Here is a 20,779-nt window from a genome sequence, read left to right on the forward strand (position 1 = left end):
GGCTTATACTCAAAAACTCACCTGGGTGAGTGGGGACAACTTCTGAAGCACCTAGGGGACTGAGAACCAAGCCTAAAGGAAGAAAACCAAACTAGTCTACTGGCTCTAAGGCTACCTCTTAGAGAAGCCCTCGTTCCACATCAACCCTCTCTACTTTTCCAAATATGCACATATGTAAACTTTGGCCAGTGGGGAGAAGGGATGTATAAATACACTATTTAAAAAGCCTTTGATACTTTTCAATGATTTTTCATTTAACCATGACAAAAATGACAATTTATTGACTTTAACCATTACATTAACCCTATGAGAAAGACTAGGCATATCTTATTGTTGTTAATTGGAATTAATTGGCTGTTTACAAACAATATAACAGAGACTTAGGGACATTTACATGACTAACAAAGTTCACATAGCTATTAAGTCAGGAACAGACAGGGGAACAGAACTCCAGTCTTCTGACTTGTAGAACAGTGTGCTCTACATTACTTTATGCTGCCATTTTAATAAAGTGGATTTCAGTATAATGCAATGTTTTATATGACATCATACCTGCCCATCGTCTTTAGTTAGTTAGACTATGAAATTTCAGGTTGGATGACTGGCAAATTGTGGTCAAAAGAACATATTTCTATGGTGAGGGGTGTAACATGAAAGATGAAACAAGAATTACCTTAGATGAACAGCTAGAAAAGCAACCCAAATGGTCACTAATAAAATGTTCAGGGGTAGGGTGTAGTTCAAGATGGCAAAGTAAGATGTACCTGAACTCACCTTCTCCCATGGGCATACCAAATCTACAGCTACAATACACAAAGATCAAGTCCCTCTGAAAAAGACCTTAAATCTACTTGGACAGCTAGTTTCTCCACAATAAAAGATAAAGGGCCACATCAAGATGGGGAGGAGAAGAAGAAATGTGGTCTCACCAAAACCACCCCAGTGCAAAGACACACAATGGGAAGAGATCTCACAAACACAAAGCATCCCCCGGAGGAGCAAGGGGTTTATGTCCCACATCAGGTACCCTAACACTTGGGACTTGTCCCAGAGAGATAAGCCCCTCAGAATATCTGGCTTTGAAAACCAATGGGGTTTATGGCCAGAAGACTCAAAAATCTGTGCAGAAAGGCAACACAAGGAGTTTTAGAGCTCACGTGTAGACTTACTCACCTGGATCCAGAACAAAAACAATAAAAAAGTGCCTAGACCATAGGTAAAGGAGATTCATTAGGTAACTTTGAAGTGTCTCCTGGCACTTTCTCTAGGGATAAAGGTGCTGGTAGGTGCCACTTTTGCACTTAGTCCACCTTGCTAGCACTGATGCTGATAGGTGCATTTTTGTGCTCCCTCTACTTTCTGGCACCTATGGGCTATCCCACCCCCATGCACTCCTACAGCCTGCCTGAAGTCAGCAGGCTCACCTGCTCACATACCCTCCCTCCCGCAGCCCCTCTGAGATCAGCAGGTGAATGCAGTCCAACAGGGGACCCCCCATAAGCACCTGGCAATGGTGGTCACAAGGGACTGTGTTGTTAGGCCCCATGGGACTGAAATATTCAGAGAGACAGTTCTTGGCAAGCTACCAGTCCCCAGGGTTTGGCACATATAGCTGATTAAAACGTCTCGCCAGTCTTCATGTGAAAAGGCCTATTTACTTGTCCTGAAGCACCAGCCTAAGGGGCAGGCTTGTCCTAAAGCACCCCAAGGGGCAGGTTTTACGTTTACCACACATCTAGAGGTTACAAAGGAGCTTGCAGGGAACACAAGTTGGGAGCGCCATCTTTGTGCTCTCTGTTGGCCTCCTGCAGCTTACAGGTTGATCTGAAAAAGGAGCTTCTGAAGCTCTGATTTGTGCAACTGTCACCAAAAAGACCCCTGACCTGGGGCCTGACCTGGAGGCCAGCAGGGGTCAAGAATGCAGTCTCACAGGACTGTATATATATTTATTTTTTATATATACTTTATTATATATATATATTTGCTACTTTAAAAGGTGCTTCTCAGGGTCTGACTTTCAATCAGCCTGAATCTAGGTGCTGAGATACTCCCTTTGGAATACTGACAGGTCTTGTCAGGCTCTCAACAACTGGGACCTATCAAGAAAAAATCAGTCTGCTTAGACAATCACAAAGATTTGAGAGACAATGAAGAGTTAGGGCAATGTTGGATTAAGGTCCATTGCTTATACAAATCAATCTTTCAAGATTGGAAGAGGTAGCTACTTTGCCTAATACATAGAAACAAACACAGAGAGACACACAAAATGAGGGAATAGAGGAATATGTTTCAAATAAAAAAGCAAGTTAAGCTCCAGAAAAAATCCTTTATGAAATGTAGATAAGGAACATACATGATAAAGAGTTAAAAGTAATGACCATAAAAATACTCCCTGAACCTGGGAGAAAAATGGATGAATGAAATTGGAACTTCAGCAAAGCAATAAAAAATATAAGAAAGTACCAAACAAAAGTACAGAGCTGAAGAATAAAATAGATGTAAAATATACTAGAGGGATTCAATAGCGGACTAGGTGAAGGAGAAAAACAAATCATTGGCCTGGAAAATAAGGGAATGGGACCCATTCAAACAGAGCAGAAACAAGAAGACTTTTAAAAGATGAAACAGCTTAAGGGACCTATGGAACAATATCAAATGGAATAACATTAACATTATAGAAGTCCAAGAAAGAGAAGAGAGAAAAAATGGGGCAGAAAACTTATTTGAAGAAATAATGGCTGAAATTTTCCCTAACCTGAGGAAGGAAGCAGACATCAGGTCCAGGAAGCACGGATAATTCAAAAAGAGATCGATACCAAGATACATTATAATTAAAATTTTAAAAACCTTAAGAGCAACAGTGAAAAACAACTTGTTATGTACAAGGGAACTCCCATAAGACTATCAAATGATTTCTCAGCAGAAATTTTGCAGACCAGAAGGTAGTAGTGTGACATATTCAAAGTACTAAAAGAAAAAAGCTTCCAGCTAAAACTGTACCCAGCAAGGTTAAAACTCAGAATTAAGGGAAAGGAAAATAGTTCCCCAGATGAGATAAGCTAAATGAGTTCATCACCATTAAAGTGGATTTGCCAGAAATGTTAAAGAGACTTCTTTAGGAAAATATATGAAAGTAAAAATCTCTCTGATAGAGGCAAATATAGGTAGTAGATTAACCACATATAAAGGTAGCATGAAGGTTAAAAGACAAAAGTAGTAAAATCAGCTGCAACTACAATAAATAGTTATGGATACACAAAATTAAAAAATGCAAAACATGACAATAAAAATATAAAATGTGGAGAAAGAGATAAAAAGTAGAGTTTTTATTTTATTGTTTTAAAAAGATTTACTTATTTACTTATTTTTTAAAGTGAGAGGAAGGGAAGGAGAGAAATGCTGATGTGAGAGAAAACATCAACTATTTGCCTCTTGGACACCCCCAACTGGGACCCGGCCAATAACCCAGGCATGTGCCCTGCCTGGAAATTGAACCTATGACCTTTTGGTTCACAATCTGGCACTCAACCCACTGAGCAATACCAGCCAGGGCAAAATGTAGAGTTTTTAGAATGTATTCAAACTTAAATTGCTATCAACTTAAAATACACTGATACACATTCTTTTTAAGTGCACATAGAACATTCTATAAGATATATCATATGTCATATATATATATATATTATATGTGGAGATAGAGAGATAGAGAGATATACTGTTATATGTGAACTTCAGAATAATCACAAAGCAAAAACCTATAGTAGATGCACAAAAGATGATGAGAAGAAAATCTAAGCATAACACGAAGGAAAGTCATCAAATGACAAGGGAAGAGAAGAGAAAAACAAAGAAGAATGACAAAGATGGCCAGAAAACAAGGAGCAGAGTGGTAATAAGCACTACCTATCAATAATTACTTTAAAAGTAAATGGACTAAATGCCCCAATCAAAAACATGTAGAATAGCTGAATGGATTAAAAAAGACAAGACTCATCTTATACACTTCCTATAGGAGACTCATTTCAGATCTAAGAACTCACACAGATTGAAAGTGAAGGGATGGAAAAAGATACCTCATGCAAATAGAAACAAAAAGAAAGCTAGTGTAGTTCTACGTATATCAGACAAAACAGACTTTGAAGCAAAGACTATAATAAAAAATAAATAAAGGCATTACATAATGATAAAGGGGGTCAATCCAACAAGAGAATATAACATTTATCAAACTTATGTACAAATTTAGAAGCACCAAAATATATAAAGCAAATATTAACAGACATAAAAGGAAAAATTGATAGCACATAATAATGGTAGGAGACCTTAAGCACCTACTTCTATCAATGACTCTGTGGTGTCCAACCTTTCGGCCTCTCTGGGCCACATGGGAAGAAGAAGCATTGGGCCACACGTTAAATACATTGCAACATGTAATCACAAAAAAATCTCATACTGTGTTAAGTAAATTTACAATTTTGTGTCGGGCCACATTCATAGCCATCCGGGGAACCATGTGCCCCGTGGGCTGCGGGTTGGACACCCCTGGTACATAATTCAAACAGGAAGTCAATATGGAAACATCAGTTTTAAACCACATATTAGACTAGATGCACATAATAGACATGGGCATTCTATCTAAATGTGGTAAAATACATATTCTTTTCACGTGCATGTAGAACATTGTACAGAATACATCACACGTTAGGCCACAAAATAATTCTCCATAGTTTAAGAAGAGTCAGATCTCATCAAGCATCTTTTCCAATCACAATGGTACACAACTAGAAATTAATTGCAGTAAGAAAAGGAAAAATAACAAATATGTGGAGATCAAGCAACATGCTATTCAACATCAATGAAGAAATCAATGGGGGCATCAAAATACATGGAGACAAATGAAACTGGGTATACAATATTTTAACATGTATGGGATGCAAAACAGTATATCTAAGAGGGAAGTTCATAAAAATCAGAGTAGAATTAAATAAAACAGAGACTAAAAAACAATAGAAAAGATCAATGAAGCTAAGAGCTGGATCTTTAAAAAGATAAACAAAATCAACAAACCTTTAGCTATGCTCACCAAGAAAAATAGAAAATAAAACAGAAGTTACAACTAATACCACAGAAACACTATTAGCAAGAGACTACTATTGACAATTATACAACAACAAACTGGACAACCTAGAAGAAATGAATAAATTCCTAGACATATACAATCTTCCAAGTGTAAATCATACAGAAATAGAAAATTTGAGTAGACTAATTATTAGTATGAGAAGATTAAATCAATAATAAAAAAACTCCCACCATTATTTTTTATGATTATCTAAAATAATGCCCCCTTTCTGAAAAATGAGGGGACTGAGGCCTACATAAACATAAACATAAAGGTCTTTTACAGTTCTAAATTTCTATGACTATGTCATTATGGACCTAATACTGAAATGGGAGGTTTTAGCAGAATTCAGTTAAAAACCCAGGTGCCTCTCACGGTCGCACAAGCCGTGGGTAAGTACCATAGAGTCTAGCTGTCCCAGTTCCTCTTCTTTCTTGGCAGCATTTACTCTCATGTGCTCGGGTATCTTGTAGTCTGGGGCTGTCTTCAGATTGAAGTCTCCCATGTACACCTGAGCCTCTTTGATGGCTTGAACATCTTTGGGATCTTCATAATCATCAGCAGGTTTACTCTTGTACCTACGAGACAAGTAGGTTACCCAGCCCCAAAAATAACAATAAACTCTAATTTGTCTACTTTATTATAGGCATATAATCATAATCAGTCATGAAGCAAAAGTTTAATTCTTAATCTGCTATGTGATTTGTCTATAGAGTTCAAGCATTTTTTAAAGTTGACCTTTCATTTATCTTTTACTTTAGTTTCATTGTTGACACTATTACAGATATCCCCATTTTCCCCCTTTGTCCATCCCCACCAAGCTCCTGTACCCGTTGTCCCCTTTGCTCTGGCCATCACCACACTGTTGTCTGTGTCTATGGGTTATGCATACATATGAGCATGTACAACGTTTCTTGTATCTTGTATATTCTTCAATAAATGTCTCTATTTTTGATATTACATGGCTGGATACTTTCTGGACAGACCTCATATATAAAACAAACATAAGATTCTGAAATGTGAAAAGAAGAAGGCAGACCACAGAGAACCTTGGGACCCAAGGATATGATGGTATGTTTTCTAGATTTTATTTCTGCCTCATATATCTCATACTTGGAGCCCCCAAAACAGCAACTCAAGATGGGAAGAGAGTTGGGGATGGGTCAATAAGGTGAGGGGAATGAAAAGGCATAAATTTCCAGTTACAAATCAAATAAGCCACAGGATGTAAGTAAGGTATAGCATAGGGAACATAGTTAATAATAGTGTAATAACTTTGTAAACTGATAGAAGGTGACTAGATTTCCATGTTGATCACTTTGTAAGGTACATAAGTATCAAATCATTATGCTGTATACCTGAGACTAATACAATATTGTATCTCACTTACAATTAAAAAAAAGAAAATAGCAATTCAGAAACACCAATAGTTTTAGACAACAAAAGATAAACAAAATCCTGCATTCTCTGGTCAAATAATTAAGAAAGGAGCAGAATAGCAAGACAGAAAACTTCCAGGCAGGAAGTGTTCTATTCCAGCCAAACCCACAGAAAAAAACTGTGACCACACATCCACCCATGCCTGCAAAGGCCAAATGGGGATTTAGATTTCTACCATTACCTGGCTTTAACAAGGCAAAATAATCACTTCAGGGTTGGTGTCAGAGAAGGCAAGTCCTGAAAACCAGGACTCTTATCTCCATAGTGAAGTAACGAGCCACACCATGTCAGTAGTGACCCCATAGGATAGCTTGAACCTCGAATGCCTGTAGTAGTAACGAGATGGTCTATCTCTGCCTGCTGAGGTAGTGTTTGAGGATGCCTGTTGGAAAGTGATGACTTCCATCCCTTCCACGGTATCAGTGGAGGCCAACTGAAGAGTAAAGTGGTATTAAGGAGAGCCTAATGGGAACTCCAACTCTTGACCAGCAAGTCGCCTCTTCCTTCCTCAGGTGTCAGTTGGGGAAGGTTGGGTAACCTAGGCTTCTATACTCATAATGAGATGGCACTCCTCCTTATCCTGCTGAAGTGAGAGAAATCCAGCTAAAACAACACGTAAATAAGATCTAAAGTCTCATAACACCCCAAATGTCCAGATTTTAATAAAGAAAATCACCTGATTCCTGGCTTGAGGTCATAACTTTGTAAAGTGAGATCATACCAAGAATCAGGATGACCTCAACTTAAATGAGAAAATACAATTGCCAGGTGCCAACCCCAAGTTTAGAACATTAAAATAATCTAATAAGAATCTAAGTAGCCATCATAAAGTATTCCAGCAAATAATTAGGAAGATGCTTAAAACAAGTGAAAGAAAAAGTCTCAGAAAGCAATGGAAGGTATAAAGAAGAATGAAGTAGAAATTTAGAACTGAAAAATAAAGTAACCAAAATAAAACTTAAAGGATGAGCTCAATACCAGAATGGAGGCGGCAGAGGAAAGAATCAGTGAATTTGAAGATAGAATAAAGCAATTACCCAATCTGAACAACAGAAAGAAAAGACACCAGAAACAAACAAGCAAACAAACAACAGCATCAACAAAACACACAGAGCTTCAGAAGCCTAATACTTGTGTCATTGGAGTCCCGGGAGAAGAAGAAAAAGAGGAAAGGACTTCAAAAGAACTATAATAAATAATAAATGGCTGAACACTTTCCCAAAGCTGGCAGGAGACACAGGCATACGGATTCAAGAAGTTTAATGAATCCAGCAAAGAATAAGTTTAAAGAAATCTACCCCAAGACACAGCATGGTAAAACTTCCGAAAAATAAAAACAAGGGGGGAAAAGTCTTGAAGGCAGAAAGAGAAAAATAACACCTTATGTATGGAAGGAAAACAATTTCAATGGGAGCAGACAAATCATAAGAAACCAGGGAGGCCAGCAAGAAGAAGCACAATATTTTTTACATGCTGAAAATAAAAGCTATTAACACAGAATTCTATGCACAGTAGGAGGGGAAATCAAACCATTCTTAGATGAAGAAAAACTAACAGAATTTGTCACCAGGATACCTACCATAAAAGAATGGCTTTAAAACATTCTCTAAATACAAATGAAAAAATAAAAGAAAACTAGGAACAGCAAAGAGGAAGTAATTAAAATGGGAATAGCAAAAATATTGGAAAAGACATTTCACTTCTATCATCTGTTATATTTAGTGATTAAAGGAAAACTATAACATTACCGTTTTAAAATATATGTAGAGGAAATATTTATACAATTATTTTATGAACAGTGGAAATGAGGGGGCAAGGGACATAAAAGCAGGTGAAGTTTCTACACTTCATTCAAAATGATAAAATTTCAACATTAGTACACTGTATTAAGTTGTGTATACATAGTGTAATGCCTAGAGCAAATACTAAAACAGCTACACAAAACAATATACTAAAAAACACTATGGATAATCATGCGGGAACTCTAAAATATTCAATTAAATGATAGACAGAAGGAAAAAACAAAGAATCTAGGAGAACAAATAGAAAATAAAATATAAAATAGCAAATACAAGCTTCAAATACAATAATTGCATTAAGTATAAATGACTTAAATATACCAATTGAAGAACTGAGATTTGACAGAGTGAATTAAAAAAAATAACCCAACTGCCTTCCAGCCAAGATGGAGGCATAGGTGGAAATACTGTGCCTCCTCGCATAACCAAACTTAAGGACAACAAAAATTTAGAAACAAAAAAAGAACCAGAACAGACAGAAAAGTTAACTGTGCAGAAGTTGAATAACAAACCATTCATCCAGATTGGTAAGAGGGGCAGAGTCAGTGGAGGTGGAGAGGGGTCCCAGCAGGAAAAAGTGATGGTTAGCAGACCCGTGTGTGGGGAAGAAATGAGCAAACCCCAGTGAGGCGCTCAAGGCCATTGGTTGACCACAGTCACACATTCGTGTGCAGATAAACCAGGCTAAAAATGGGCAGTGAGACAGACCGCACAACCCAGAGCCCCAGTGACAGGAAATAAAGCCTAAAAGCACCAATTGAAAAAAACCTGTGAGGGTTGAGGTGCTGGGAGAGATTCACAGCCTCACAGGAGAGTTCATTGGAGAGACCCACAGGGTCCTAGAATGAACACGAGGCCACCCACCCAGGAACCAGAACCAGAAGGGCCCAATTTGCTTGTGGGAAGCAGCAGAGGAGACTGAAATCCGAGAGAGAGATGAACAAGCACCATTGTTCCCTCTCTGGCCCCACCCCCACATACAGTGTCACAACCCAGCAACTGGGTTGCCTTGCCCTGGTGAACACCTAAGACTCCGCCCCTCATATGTAACAGGCGCAACCAGACCAAAAAAAAATATGGCTCAAACAGAAGAACAAATCAAAGCCCCAGAGCCAATACTTTTAAGTGACCAAGAGATAGCCAACCTATCAGATGCACAGTTCAAAACACCTGTGATCAGGATGCTCACAGAACTGGTTGATTTTGTCACAAATTATATGAAAAAATGAAGGCTAAACTAAGTGAAATGAAGGAAAATGCACAGGGAACCAATAGTGATGAAAAGAAAACTAGGGCTCAAATCAAGGGAGTGGACCAGAAGGAAGAAAGAAACAACCAAACAGAAAAGAATAAAGAAACAAGAATTCAAAAAAATGAGGAGAGGCTTAGGAATCTCCAGGACATCTTTAAACATTCCAACATCTGAATAATAGAGGTACCAGAAGGGTAAGAGGAGGAGCAAGTGGAAAACTTATTTCAACAAATAATAAAGGAGAACTTCCCCAGTCTGGCAAAGGAAATAGACTTCCAGGAAATCCAGGAAGCTCAGAGAGTCCCAAAGAAGTTGGACCCAAGAAGGAACACACCAAGGCACATCAGAATTACATTAGCCAAGACTAAAATGAAGGAGAGAATCCTAGAAGCAGCAAGGGATAAGGGGACAGTCACCTACAAAGGAGTACCCATCAGACTGTCAGTGGATTTCTCAAAAGAGACCTTACAGGCAAGAAGGGGCTGGAAAGAAGTATTCCAAGTCATGAAATCCAAAGACCTACAGCCAAGATTGCTTTATCCAGCAAAACTTTCATTTAGAATGGAAGGACAGATAAAGTGCTTCTCAGATAAGGTCACATTCAAGGAGTTCATCATCACCAAGCCCTTATTATATGAAATGCTAAAGGGACTTATATAAGAAAAAGAAGATTAAAAAATATGAACAGTGAAAGGACAGCAAACTCACAGTTATTAACAACCACACCTAAAACAAAAGCAAACTAAAAGGATAGCTAGGTCAGGAGCGGAACCATAGAAATGGAGATCACATGGAGGGTTAGCAACAGGGGAGTGGGAGGAGGAGAGAGGGGGAAGAAGGTACAGAGAATAAGTAGCATAGATGGTGAGGAGAAAATAGACACGGGGAGGGCAAGAATAGTGCAGGAAATGTAGAAGCTAAAGAACTTATGACACAAGGACATGAACTAAAGAGGGGGAATGTGGGTGGGAAGGGTGTGCAGGGTGGAGGGGAATGAAGAGGGGGAATGGGACAACTGTAATGGCATAATCAATAAAATATCTTTTAAAAAATTAACAAAGAAAAAAAACAATTCTTACCATTGACTTAAAGAAATAAAATCCTGGAGACTAAAATTAAAAAAAAACATAACCCAACTATATGCTGTCAATAATACATTAACCTCAAAAAAGCAACAAAGATAGCTGAAGTAAAAGGATGAAAACAGTTATAATGTTTGAATACTAAATGCTTACCCACTAAGAGGAGGAATACTAGATGCTAGCTCTCTTTGTTCTATTTTAATATAGGTCTGAAAGCTCTCGCCAGTGCAAAAAATAAAAAAGGAAATAAGAAGTGAAGAGATTGAATAAGAAGAAATAAAGCTGTCCCTATTTACAAATGACATGAAAGTCTACCCAGAAAATGCCAAGGAACACCCCCCCAACCCCAAAACCCCTCTGGGCGCAGCAAGGTCCCAGCACCCAGACAAACAAAAATCCCCTGTACGTCTACACTAGCAATGCATGTGAACACACGGACACCAAAATTAGAAGCACAATACTATTTACAGTTATCTAACAAGATATGTGTAGTACTTTTATAGTGAAAAACAACAAAATGAATGAAAGAAATCAAAGATCTAAGTAAATGGAGAGTCGCACCATGCTCATGGATTAAAAGACTCATAATAAATATGCCAATCTTCTCCAAACTGATACAAGGCTTAACACAATTCCTACCATAATTTCTGTAAGATTCTTCATAAACATAGGCAAGATTATCCTAAAATTTATATGAAAAATCAAAGTAACTAGAATCGCTAAAATAATTTTGAAAAGGAAGAATAAAATGAGAGAAATTGGTCTATCCAATTTCAAGACCTATTACAGAGCCACAGTAATCCAGAAGTGTATGTTCGGAGAGGGACACAAAAATCATTGGGTCAGAAAGTGAACTGGGAATAGACCAACACCAATATGCCCAGATGACTTTTGATGAAAGTGCAAAAGCAATTCAATGAAAGAAATAGAGGCTTTTCAACAAAAGATGACAGAGCAATTAGGCATCAACAGGCAAAAAAAGAGAAAGAAAAAGAAATATAAACACAAATCTCACACCTTATACGAAAATGAACACCAAATGTATTACAGACTTAAATATTTGGTGTAAAATTACAAAACTTTTATAAAAACAGAAGAAAATCTTTGGGACCTAGTGTTAGGCAGAATTCTTAAACTTGACACCAAAATCAAAATTCACAGAAGGAAAAACGGATAAATGGGCTTCAACAAAATCAAAACAGTTTTGCTTTGCAGATGATCCTGTTAAGAGAACGAAAAAACAAGCTCCAGACGAGGAGAAAACATTTGAAAACAACATATCTGACAGAGGACTGGTCTGTAGAATATCTTTTTAAAAATCTCAAATCTCAACACTTAAATAGCTAACATCTTATTTGAACATGAACAAAACATATGAAGAGACATTTTGCCAAAAATATACAGGTGGCAAATCGACAAATGAAAGCACATGCTTGTTAAATATAAGTAGTTCATAGTAGACTTTTAAAGTTAATTTCAGATGGTTAGAGACCAACAGGTAAAAGCCAAGACTATAAGATGTTAGAAGACTGTCGGGAGAATATCTTTTTGATGTTGGGATAAGAAGTATTTCTTAATCCTTAAAAATCCCTCTCAGAATATCAGTAACATGGGATTCCTGGTCCTGAAACTCTTAGATCGTAGAGGTTCCACCAAGGTATCACCACCCTGAAAGATCCAGCGGAACTGTTTCCAAGATCTCCACCTCAATATTTCTCTCACTTCTTTCTTTAAAAAAAAAAAAAAGACCTCATATTTATTGACATTGTTAAAGATATTTTAGACCTGGCTGGTGTAGCTCAATGGATTGAGCATGGGCCTGTGAACCAAATGGTCACCAGTTCAATTCCTAGTCAGGGCACAAGCCTGGGTTGCAGGCCAGGCCCCCAGTGGGGATCATATGAGAGGCAACCACACACTGATGCTTCTCTCCCTTTCTTTTGCCCTCCCTTCCCCTCTCCCTAAAAAAATAAATAAATGAAGCATTTAAAAAATAAAGATATTTTAAGACTCATACTAAAAGTTTACATAAAAACTTACAGGTCCTCCCACTGTTTTTTTCGTTGCTGAATCTTTTGTCGTGCCCTTTCAGCTTTTAATACAAGTTTCTTCGTTTTCTCAATTTGATTTTCCACCATGATTTGGCTGAGGGTTTTAGGCCGAAATTGCTTCCCTTTTTCTATAACTGATTCTTCTTGCACACTAATACTCCCAGCTGCACAGAGAGTCAACATTTTTTTCAGTCTTTTTGAAACATCAAAACAAAATTCTCAAATCGTTTTTTCAATCTATCATTTTTTAAATTCAGAGAATATAATGAATCTGTAAATCACAGTGGTTATTAAGCAACTAGCATGAATTCAACCCCATAATCAGTACTTTAAAATATCAAAATAAAGAGATCTAAGTTAGGATATTTGTTTTTAAGAACCTGATTGAAAAGGTGGGAAGACAAGACATATACATTAAACTATTAGATAGTGAGATTAAATAATGATGGACCACTGGCATATATATTGAGAAGTGGGGAAGGAGTGTCTGTGGCATGAGAGTAGGGGAAAGGTAAAGCAAATGAGTCCTATTTGAGATGTAGTATTTGAGGTGACATATACCGTACCAACTGAAGTGGTCTGTGGCCAACTTAAAAACTGATCAGAAACATACAATCAGATCTATTATTTTAAAGTTATTGGCTTTAGGCCCTTGCACAAGACGATGGACGAGGCTGCATAGCATGGCATATCTGAGGTCCCGTCGCTGAAAACTGCCAATGCAGCTGAGATCAGGAGCTGTGGGAGTAGTGACTCAAGGGGAATGTCAGTCTCTTACCTGGTATGTGGAAACAAGAATGTGAACAACGACTGGTTCTGACTACAGTCCAAAAAGGAAGGGACTCAATGGTGTGAAAAATACTGGTACATACACAATCTTCTCAAATATGAGTTTGACAGTCCAAATTATCACATGTCCCACTAGTGCTCCAGAAACTGTAGCCCTTGAACTGGATGGGAAACTAGAAAAGATATATGGGGGAAGCAAAATATGCCTGACCTAATGCTATGAGTCTCTGCAGACCACTAACGTACCCATGAGACGAGCTCATCTCGTGGCTCTGGGACTGGGTCTACAGCTGGCAGGGGAAATCCTGGATGTGATTCAGAAAGTTATGATATAGCAAGAAGAGAAATGCAACCAAAGAAGGATCAAGCCACTGAAGCTGGCCGTTTTATACGCTACTTTGCTGTATTCCTGTGTATCCCTCACACTCCCTCACCGATTGTTACTACGTAGAGGCAGCACGCATTGCTGTAAAACAACAACAAAACAGTACTGATTCTGAATTCCTAAGACTACAAAGGAAAGAGAAACTCTAGGGCTTTAGAAAACCAAAAGATAATTTATATCCCTTCCCCAAGTAAAACAATGTGAGATTCTGGAGGGAATAGGGGGTGACTGAAAGTAAGTACATGGTCTTTTGGTTTCTGGAGATAACATCAATAAAAGCTGTCTCCTGTGGGGGGAAAAGTTATTGGCTTTATCAATAAGCATCTCAATTCATGTTTAAGCTACCCAGAGATGTATGTTAGAGATACATGAAAAAAGTTAATGAGATGGCCATGTAGCTATAACTCATTATGTCATATTTCAAGTATATAATAGTACAGAAAAGGAAGAGTTTAATGTAGGCTGATGGTCATGGAAGGCTTTTTTTTTTAGTGTAATTCAGCCTGGATCCCCATGAACTGGTAGAATTCAAAGGGAAGAGTGAATTGGTCACTCTGGCAGGGGCTTCATTATGCAAGCACCAAGCATTATTAGGAAGCAGCAAACAGGACAAAAGACTAAAAATACAAGTTGAATGGTAATGAGGACACATCACTAGTACGAAAAAGAATAGGGATACATTGTAGAAGAAAATACTGGGATAATGGTTTCAGAATTTACCCTAGAGGCAGAAAAGAGCTGTTAAATGAGCTGTTCAGTGAAGAGGATAAACACCAGCTTTAATGTCAGTTCTGTATCCCAGGCACTAGCTCAGACCTGGCCAGGCAACGAGCCCTCAATCTGTGCTTGACTGGGCTCTCCGAGCCATTCCCTGAATGCTGGTCCTCCATCTAGTCATCCGCAGTCACCCTGTGGGCAGTTACAAGAGGCAGTTCGCAGGAACTGCATGAACTAGTTTCACATCTGTATTCTCACCTCATCATTTTGTTCAAAGCACATGCTCTTGGAAAATAGTTTGAAATGTTGTGTTCTAGCCCCATGCTCTGGGGTGGAGCGGTGCCTGGAAACTAGCCTCTGGGGAAGTCCTAGATTTAAGGATAAGTAGATAACAGGAAGTTTAAAAAAAACCCAACAAGCAACAGCTTTTGGTCCTCTTACCCTCTAAGTCACATGATCAGGATGAGTTTTCTTTAGCAGCCTGTACTAAATAAGAAAGTTGGTGTGGAGCATTTTCTGGAGAAACATAGCCTCTCAATCTCAACCATATAAAGTTCTTTAGATTATTTATTCCAAAGAAATAAAGGATAGGAGACAAGAGAATGAGCTCAAGCCACCAAAAAGCATTCCAATGTTCTGCCCACAAAAATATAATTTGGTTTTGAAATCTTAGAGGATTTAAAAGCCTTCTTGTCATTTAAGTTACCTGCGTCTTTCTGGCTATCCTTTTTTCCAATTCCCTCTTTTTCAAATCTCTCCAATTTGCTTGCTCGTCTATCTGACTGGCTGGCCCGTTTGAACTTGGAGTACTTCGAGGGCTTCGCAAGCCTGTAGGAGGATATCTTGTGGTCACTCTGTATGGCATGAACCACAACAGTGTCGCTTTCCAATGAGTCACGAAACCTGAAAAAACACAAATATCTTCACTAATCACCATTTTAATCATTGTAACCATTCTACATGATTTTTAAGTAATAAAATAAGACCACAATACACTGTGCTTATAAATAATATCATTATATCATATTGGATCCAAAATTTAATCACCCATATACCAACAAGGCTGTGGTGGAAGTTGGATAGGATTTTGTTAAAAAGCAAGAACAAGTAGAAATTTGTTTCTAATGTAAATACTAAACAGTCCATTATTAATTAGTATAATGTTACTGTTTTGGCAATGTGTAGAAAAATAGAAGTTTTCAGTTGATTATAGTTTAATGGTAAAAGGATCATCTCAAACTAAGAAATTGCAATCTACCCCTCTATCTACTTATATTATATACATATCTCCTGTGTTATTTACATCTCCTATATTATGTATTTTAAATATAAATAAAGTGAGATGATATATGCCATATAGCTCATATATATCATATTATTCTATTTGCCTCTGTAAGAAACATCAAGCTCAGAAAGTCATACCACTTTCTAGTTCCCCTTTCTCATACAGCCCACAATGATTTATCTTTTTTTTTCTTTAATCCTCATCTGAGGACATACATGTTGATTTTAGAGAAATAAAGAGGAAGGGAGGGAGGGAGGGAGAGAAAGATCAACATGAGAGAGAAACATTGATCAGCTGCCTATCACATATTCCCTGACTGGGGATGGAATCCTCAACCTAGGCTCGTGTCCTCACCGGGAATCAAATCTGTGTCTCGTTGGTGTACAGGACGATGCTCAAAAAACTGAGCCACCCAGTCAGGGTAAGATTTATCTTCTAAAAATTCTTCTTCATCAATTGAACTGTTGCTATTTTTGGCACTTATTCATAATTATCCCCCCATGTTTTAATTTTAGAATTTAATTTTTTTGTGCATAGTAATTGTTCCTAGCTTATTTGCCTCTCTCATTGTTTTTTGACTCAATCCTTTTATTTCTCCTTTTAAAATGGCTTATTGTTTCTTTTTATTTTTCCATTTTCTCTCATAGCATAGTATCTTTCTCATCTCTGTAAGACTTATTCCCTTTATCTTCTTGGGAATTTTTTTCACTCTTTAAATTTTAGTCTTTCCATGAGACCCAGATAACATGAAGGAAATAATGGATACTTTCGATTACATCAAAATTTAAAACTTTAGTGCAGTTAAAAATATGAACAAAGTTTAAGACAAATGGCAGAGTAGGAGAAAGTGGTTATGATGTATATATCAAAAGGCAAATACTTACAGAAATAGAGACTATAACCAAAAACAAAGGGGGGGGGAAATAAACAAGACTCCAAGAAAAATGAAAAAAAAAGGAATCTAAATAGGCAATTCTAACAATAAAGATAGATGAACTATAGACTCATGAAAACAAATGCTCAACTTCATCAATAATAAAAATAATGTAAATTATTCAATGAAGAGTTATTATATTTGGCCTATTAGACTGGTAAGATGAAAACACTGGTAATACCCAGTGTTATTCAGTGGTACAAATTTATCTTCTCCTCAGTTCCAGCCAGAGAGCTAGGTTCTTATTATTTCCTTCCATATGTTTTTTGAAGACACCAAGCTATGAAGGCTCAGGCCTGGACCAGGGTGGGAAAACAGGGAGTTAAAGAAACACGTATTTGAGGGCAAGGAGAGCAGTGAGGAAGAGGTTCCAGCTGATGTGGAGCTCAACTGGGCAAATTGGGTCCTAGAATTGTGGGTACTTGTTCTCTGCTTCTGACAGCATCTCAGGAGACACCAGGCCTCAAGGATGATGGCTGCTGGTGTGTTGAGTCCTGGCAACCTTACTAAAGACTGCCCACTCCAGCGGAGCACAGAATCCATAGATTCAAAGGCTGAAAAAAGCAGACAGGCTGGGACAACGAGCCTCAGTGGTACTAAAAATGACTTTCTTATCAACTTGGTGGAATAGGAGCCCAGAGTCAAATATGGGTTAATTTAAATAAAATAAAAACTAGCAATATTGCCTATATATCTTTTTGTGAAAGAGTCACATTTGCCATATATATTTACAAACATATTACATATATTCAAGTCAAACATAGGATATACTATGTTGAGGGTTCTTCCTGAAAAGAACTTCTTTTTTTTTTTTTAAAGATTTATTTATTTATTTATCTTTAGAGGGGAAGGAGAGAGGGAGAGAAACATCAATGTATGGTTGCCTTTCGTGCGTCCCCTGCTGGGAGTTGGCCTGCAGGGAACTGGCCTGCAACCCAGGCACATGCCCTGACTGGGAATTGAACCGCGATCCTCTGGTTCGCAGGCCTGTGCTCAATCCACTGAGCTACGCCAGCCAGGCTGAAAAGAACCTCTTAATTTCATCTCTTGATGGGTAGCAATTTAGATATAATTTAGGAATTTATATATTCTAGTATTATCCAAGAATTCAAATATTCAGGGATTTGATGCCAAGTAACAAAGGCCATAATTCACAGGACAGAGTACCTGAGAGGAGATTGCTGCATGGAGAAGGAGATCTGGAGATCTGCAAAGGGCTCCCTTCCAGCCTCAGGTAAGTCCTCATCAGCACATAATGTGTGAAGAGTCTACCTGAGGCTGGGGAAAGAAACACCCGAAGGCAGCAGGTAGAACAATCCTCAGGCCCCCACACAGGTTGGAATAGCTTATGTTTTCACAAGCCTTATAACACATGGGACAAAGGGGTAGAGTGCTCAGAAGAATCTTATCTTAGTGGCAGGAAAAAGTAGCTCTGTACCAAAGGCTGCCTGATCCCACCTAACAAAGATTGAAAGCAAGCCTATAAAAATCAAGCTGCTTTCAAATACCTTGACTAAATCTCAGAACAAAGGTCAAGAATATGTAAAAGCATGTAAAAAACATCCAGCACCCACAATGTAAAATTCACAATTTCTGGCATACAATCAAAAAACTTTAGGCAGGCAAAATAGAAGAAAAATATGACCTAAAATAGAAAAATATCAATTAATGGCAACAGACCCAGAAATGACACAGATGATATAATTAACAGAAAAAGACTTTAAAGTACTTATTATATTTTCTATGTCTAAAAAGTTTTTTAAAAGAGCATAAGCATGTTAAAGTGAGCAAAATCTTCACCTATCATACTAGGAAGTCAATAAATAATGATTAGTAACAAACTCATAGAAATATGCTGTTTAGATGTATAGTTGCAACCACTATAAGAAACATTAAGAGTGAATTCTTTTCAAGATTTATCATGTTTATGGGCTAAAAAACTCAATATTTTTCAATGTTTATTAAAGTCTAAGTTGATCCACAGATTCAATGTAATTTCAATAAAAAATCTTAGCATGCAAAGGAGCTAAACAATGTTGAAGATGAAGAACAAATCCAGGGGATCTACAGTATTAGAGGTCAAGAATAATTAAGGCAATGTGATGCCAGCATGTACAGGGCAATGGAATGGAATGAAGAGTGTGGGATCAGACCCACAGATACATGGCTAACCATAGCATCACTACAATCTCAAGAGGAAGGAATACTTTTTTCAGCAAATGATACTGGGTCAATTGGATATCCATGTAGAAACCAATGGCACTTGATCTCTATCTCTTTATTTTTAATTTTTACAGAAATTTGTTTGAGCCAAATAGAGGATACTCCTGGAAGCAAGATCTGAGCAGACCGAAATAAATGTTTCAGAGTATAACAGTTTGCAGTTTCTTTTATGCATTTGCGCTTAAGGAGGGATTACACGAAAGTGGAATAAAGCAAAGCTGGGATTAAATTACAGTACAATTTAAGATTAAGTGCTTTCTTTTTTTTTTAAGTGATTTTTTAAATGCAGTCACAAGTTAGAAGGAGGGGGTTTCAAAGGCATGTTAACCTAGATGCAAAGAAACAATGGACAGAGCTTGCTTAAGGCAAAAATAGGACTTTTAGAACCACACGATCGCAGTTCAATTCCCAGTCAGGGCACATGCCTGGGTTGCAGGCCAGTTCCCAGCAGGGGACTCATGAGAGGCGACCATACATCGATATTTCTCTCCCTGTATCCTTTCCTTCCCCTCTAGAGATAAATAAATAAATAAAAATAAAAATAAAAATAAACAATTAAAAACAAAAATAGGACTTTTACTAAAAAGTTACATGCGTGGGGCATGACTACCCACCATGACCCACCTACTTATGAATTTATGAGTTGATCTCTATCTTATACCACCCATTAAAATTATTCAAGGTAGATAATGGCAAAAACAATAAACCCTCTAGCAGAAAACACAGGAGAATTATTTCATAAATTGAGAATAGATAAAAATTCCTAATTACAACATAAAAGCTCTAAGAGATAGTAAAAACATTAATAAATTGAAAAAATGATAAATTGAACATTTTGAAATTAAAAACTTCTGTTCAAAAACACACATTTATATCCACCAAAAACATGCACAGAACTTTTCATAGCCCCAATAGTCATAGTAGCCAAAAAACAGAAGAAACAACTCAACCATTTATCAACAGTTAAGTGGGTAAATTATGGTGTAACCATTTCCTAGAATATTACAAAGCCATGAGAAAGAATGGGCCACTGCCACCTGCAACAACACGGCTAAACTTAGGCATGACACCAAGTGAAGAAGCCAGACACCAAAGAGTTAATATTGTAACATTAGCTCTTTAACACATCGTAAAATGAAATATTGTACCATTTCATTCCTATCAAGTTCAGACAAAAGTAGTCCATGGTGATAAACATTCATTTCTGCAGAGTTAATTTTTACTGGGATGGATCATGAGGGAACTTTCTGAAGTGCTATAAATGTCCTTAATCTGAGTAAAAGATATACGTGTTTAAACATCTGTAAAAGTTTATCAAGCTGTTCGGTTAAGATTTATGCATTTTACTGTATGTAAATTATATCTCAAAAAGGCAAAGAAAACTATTCCCTGAGAAGTCAAATTGGTACACGAAAGGGTTTGGATGGAAAGTTGCAGTCTTTCATTGTGAGACCTTTGGTTCTATTTTATTTTTGGTGTTTTAACATTTACATGCTATTGTATTAGTTAAATAAAAAAATAATTGTAAAAAAACAATGTCAATATGTATTACATCATTTGGTCAGTAAAATATCTAATTGTAAAACAAATTTCTCAGATTTAAACTAGGAAGGAGCAATCAGAAAGCACAGGAAGATACCCCAGTAGCAGTGACAAGAAGATTCCTTGAGATTTTAAGAATTAGTGCATATTTCAGGAGACCTCTT

At 37.4% G+C, this 20,779-nt stretch overlaps 1 protein-coding gene across 1 annotated transcript in view; it reads right to left on the minus strand.

Moving 5' to 3' along the window:
- CFAP44 (cilia and flagella associated protein 44) overlaps positions 1-20,779 on the minus strand; it is a 123,110-nt gene that overhangs the window by 20,696 nt on the left and 81,635 nt on the right. Inside the window, exons 23-25 of the mRNA XM_037057378.1 lie at positions 15,338-15,534; positions 12,730-12,904; positions 5,517-5,694 (exon numbers count right to left, since the gene is read on the minus strand). Of these exons, the coding sequence (XP_036913273.1) occupies positions 5,517-5,694; positions 12,730-12,904; positions 15,338-15,534 (550 nt within the window). The remainder of the gene's footprint in view (positions 1-5,516; positions 5,695-12,729; positions 12,905-15,337; positions 15,535-20,779) is intronic.

The sequence above is a fragment of the Sturnira hondurensis genome, unplaced genomic scaffold (assembly GCF_014824575.4).
Source record: "Sturnira hondurensis isolate 20B ecotype Veracruz unplaced genomic scaffold, ASM1482457v3 Scaffold0009719, whole genome shotgun sequence".
Classification (NCBI taxonomy): Eukaryota; Metazoa; Chordata; class Mammalia; order Chiroptera; family Phyllostomidae; genus Sturnira; species Sturnira hondurensis.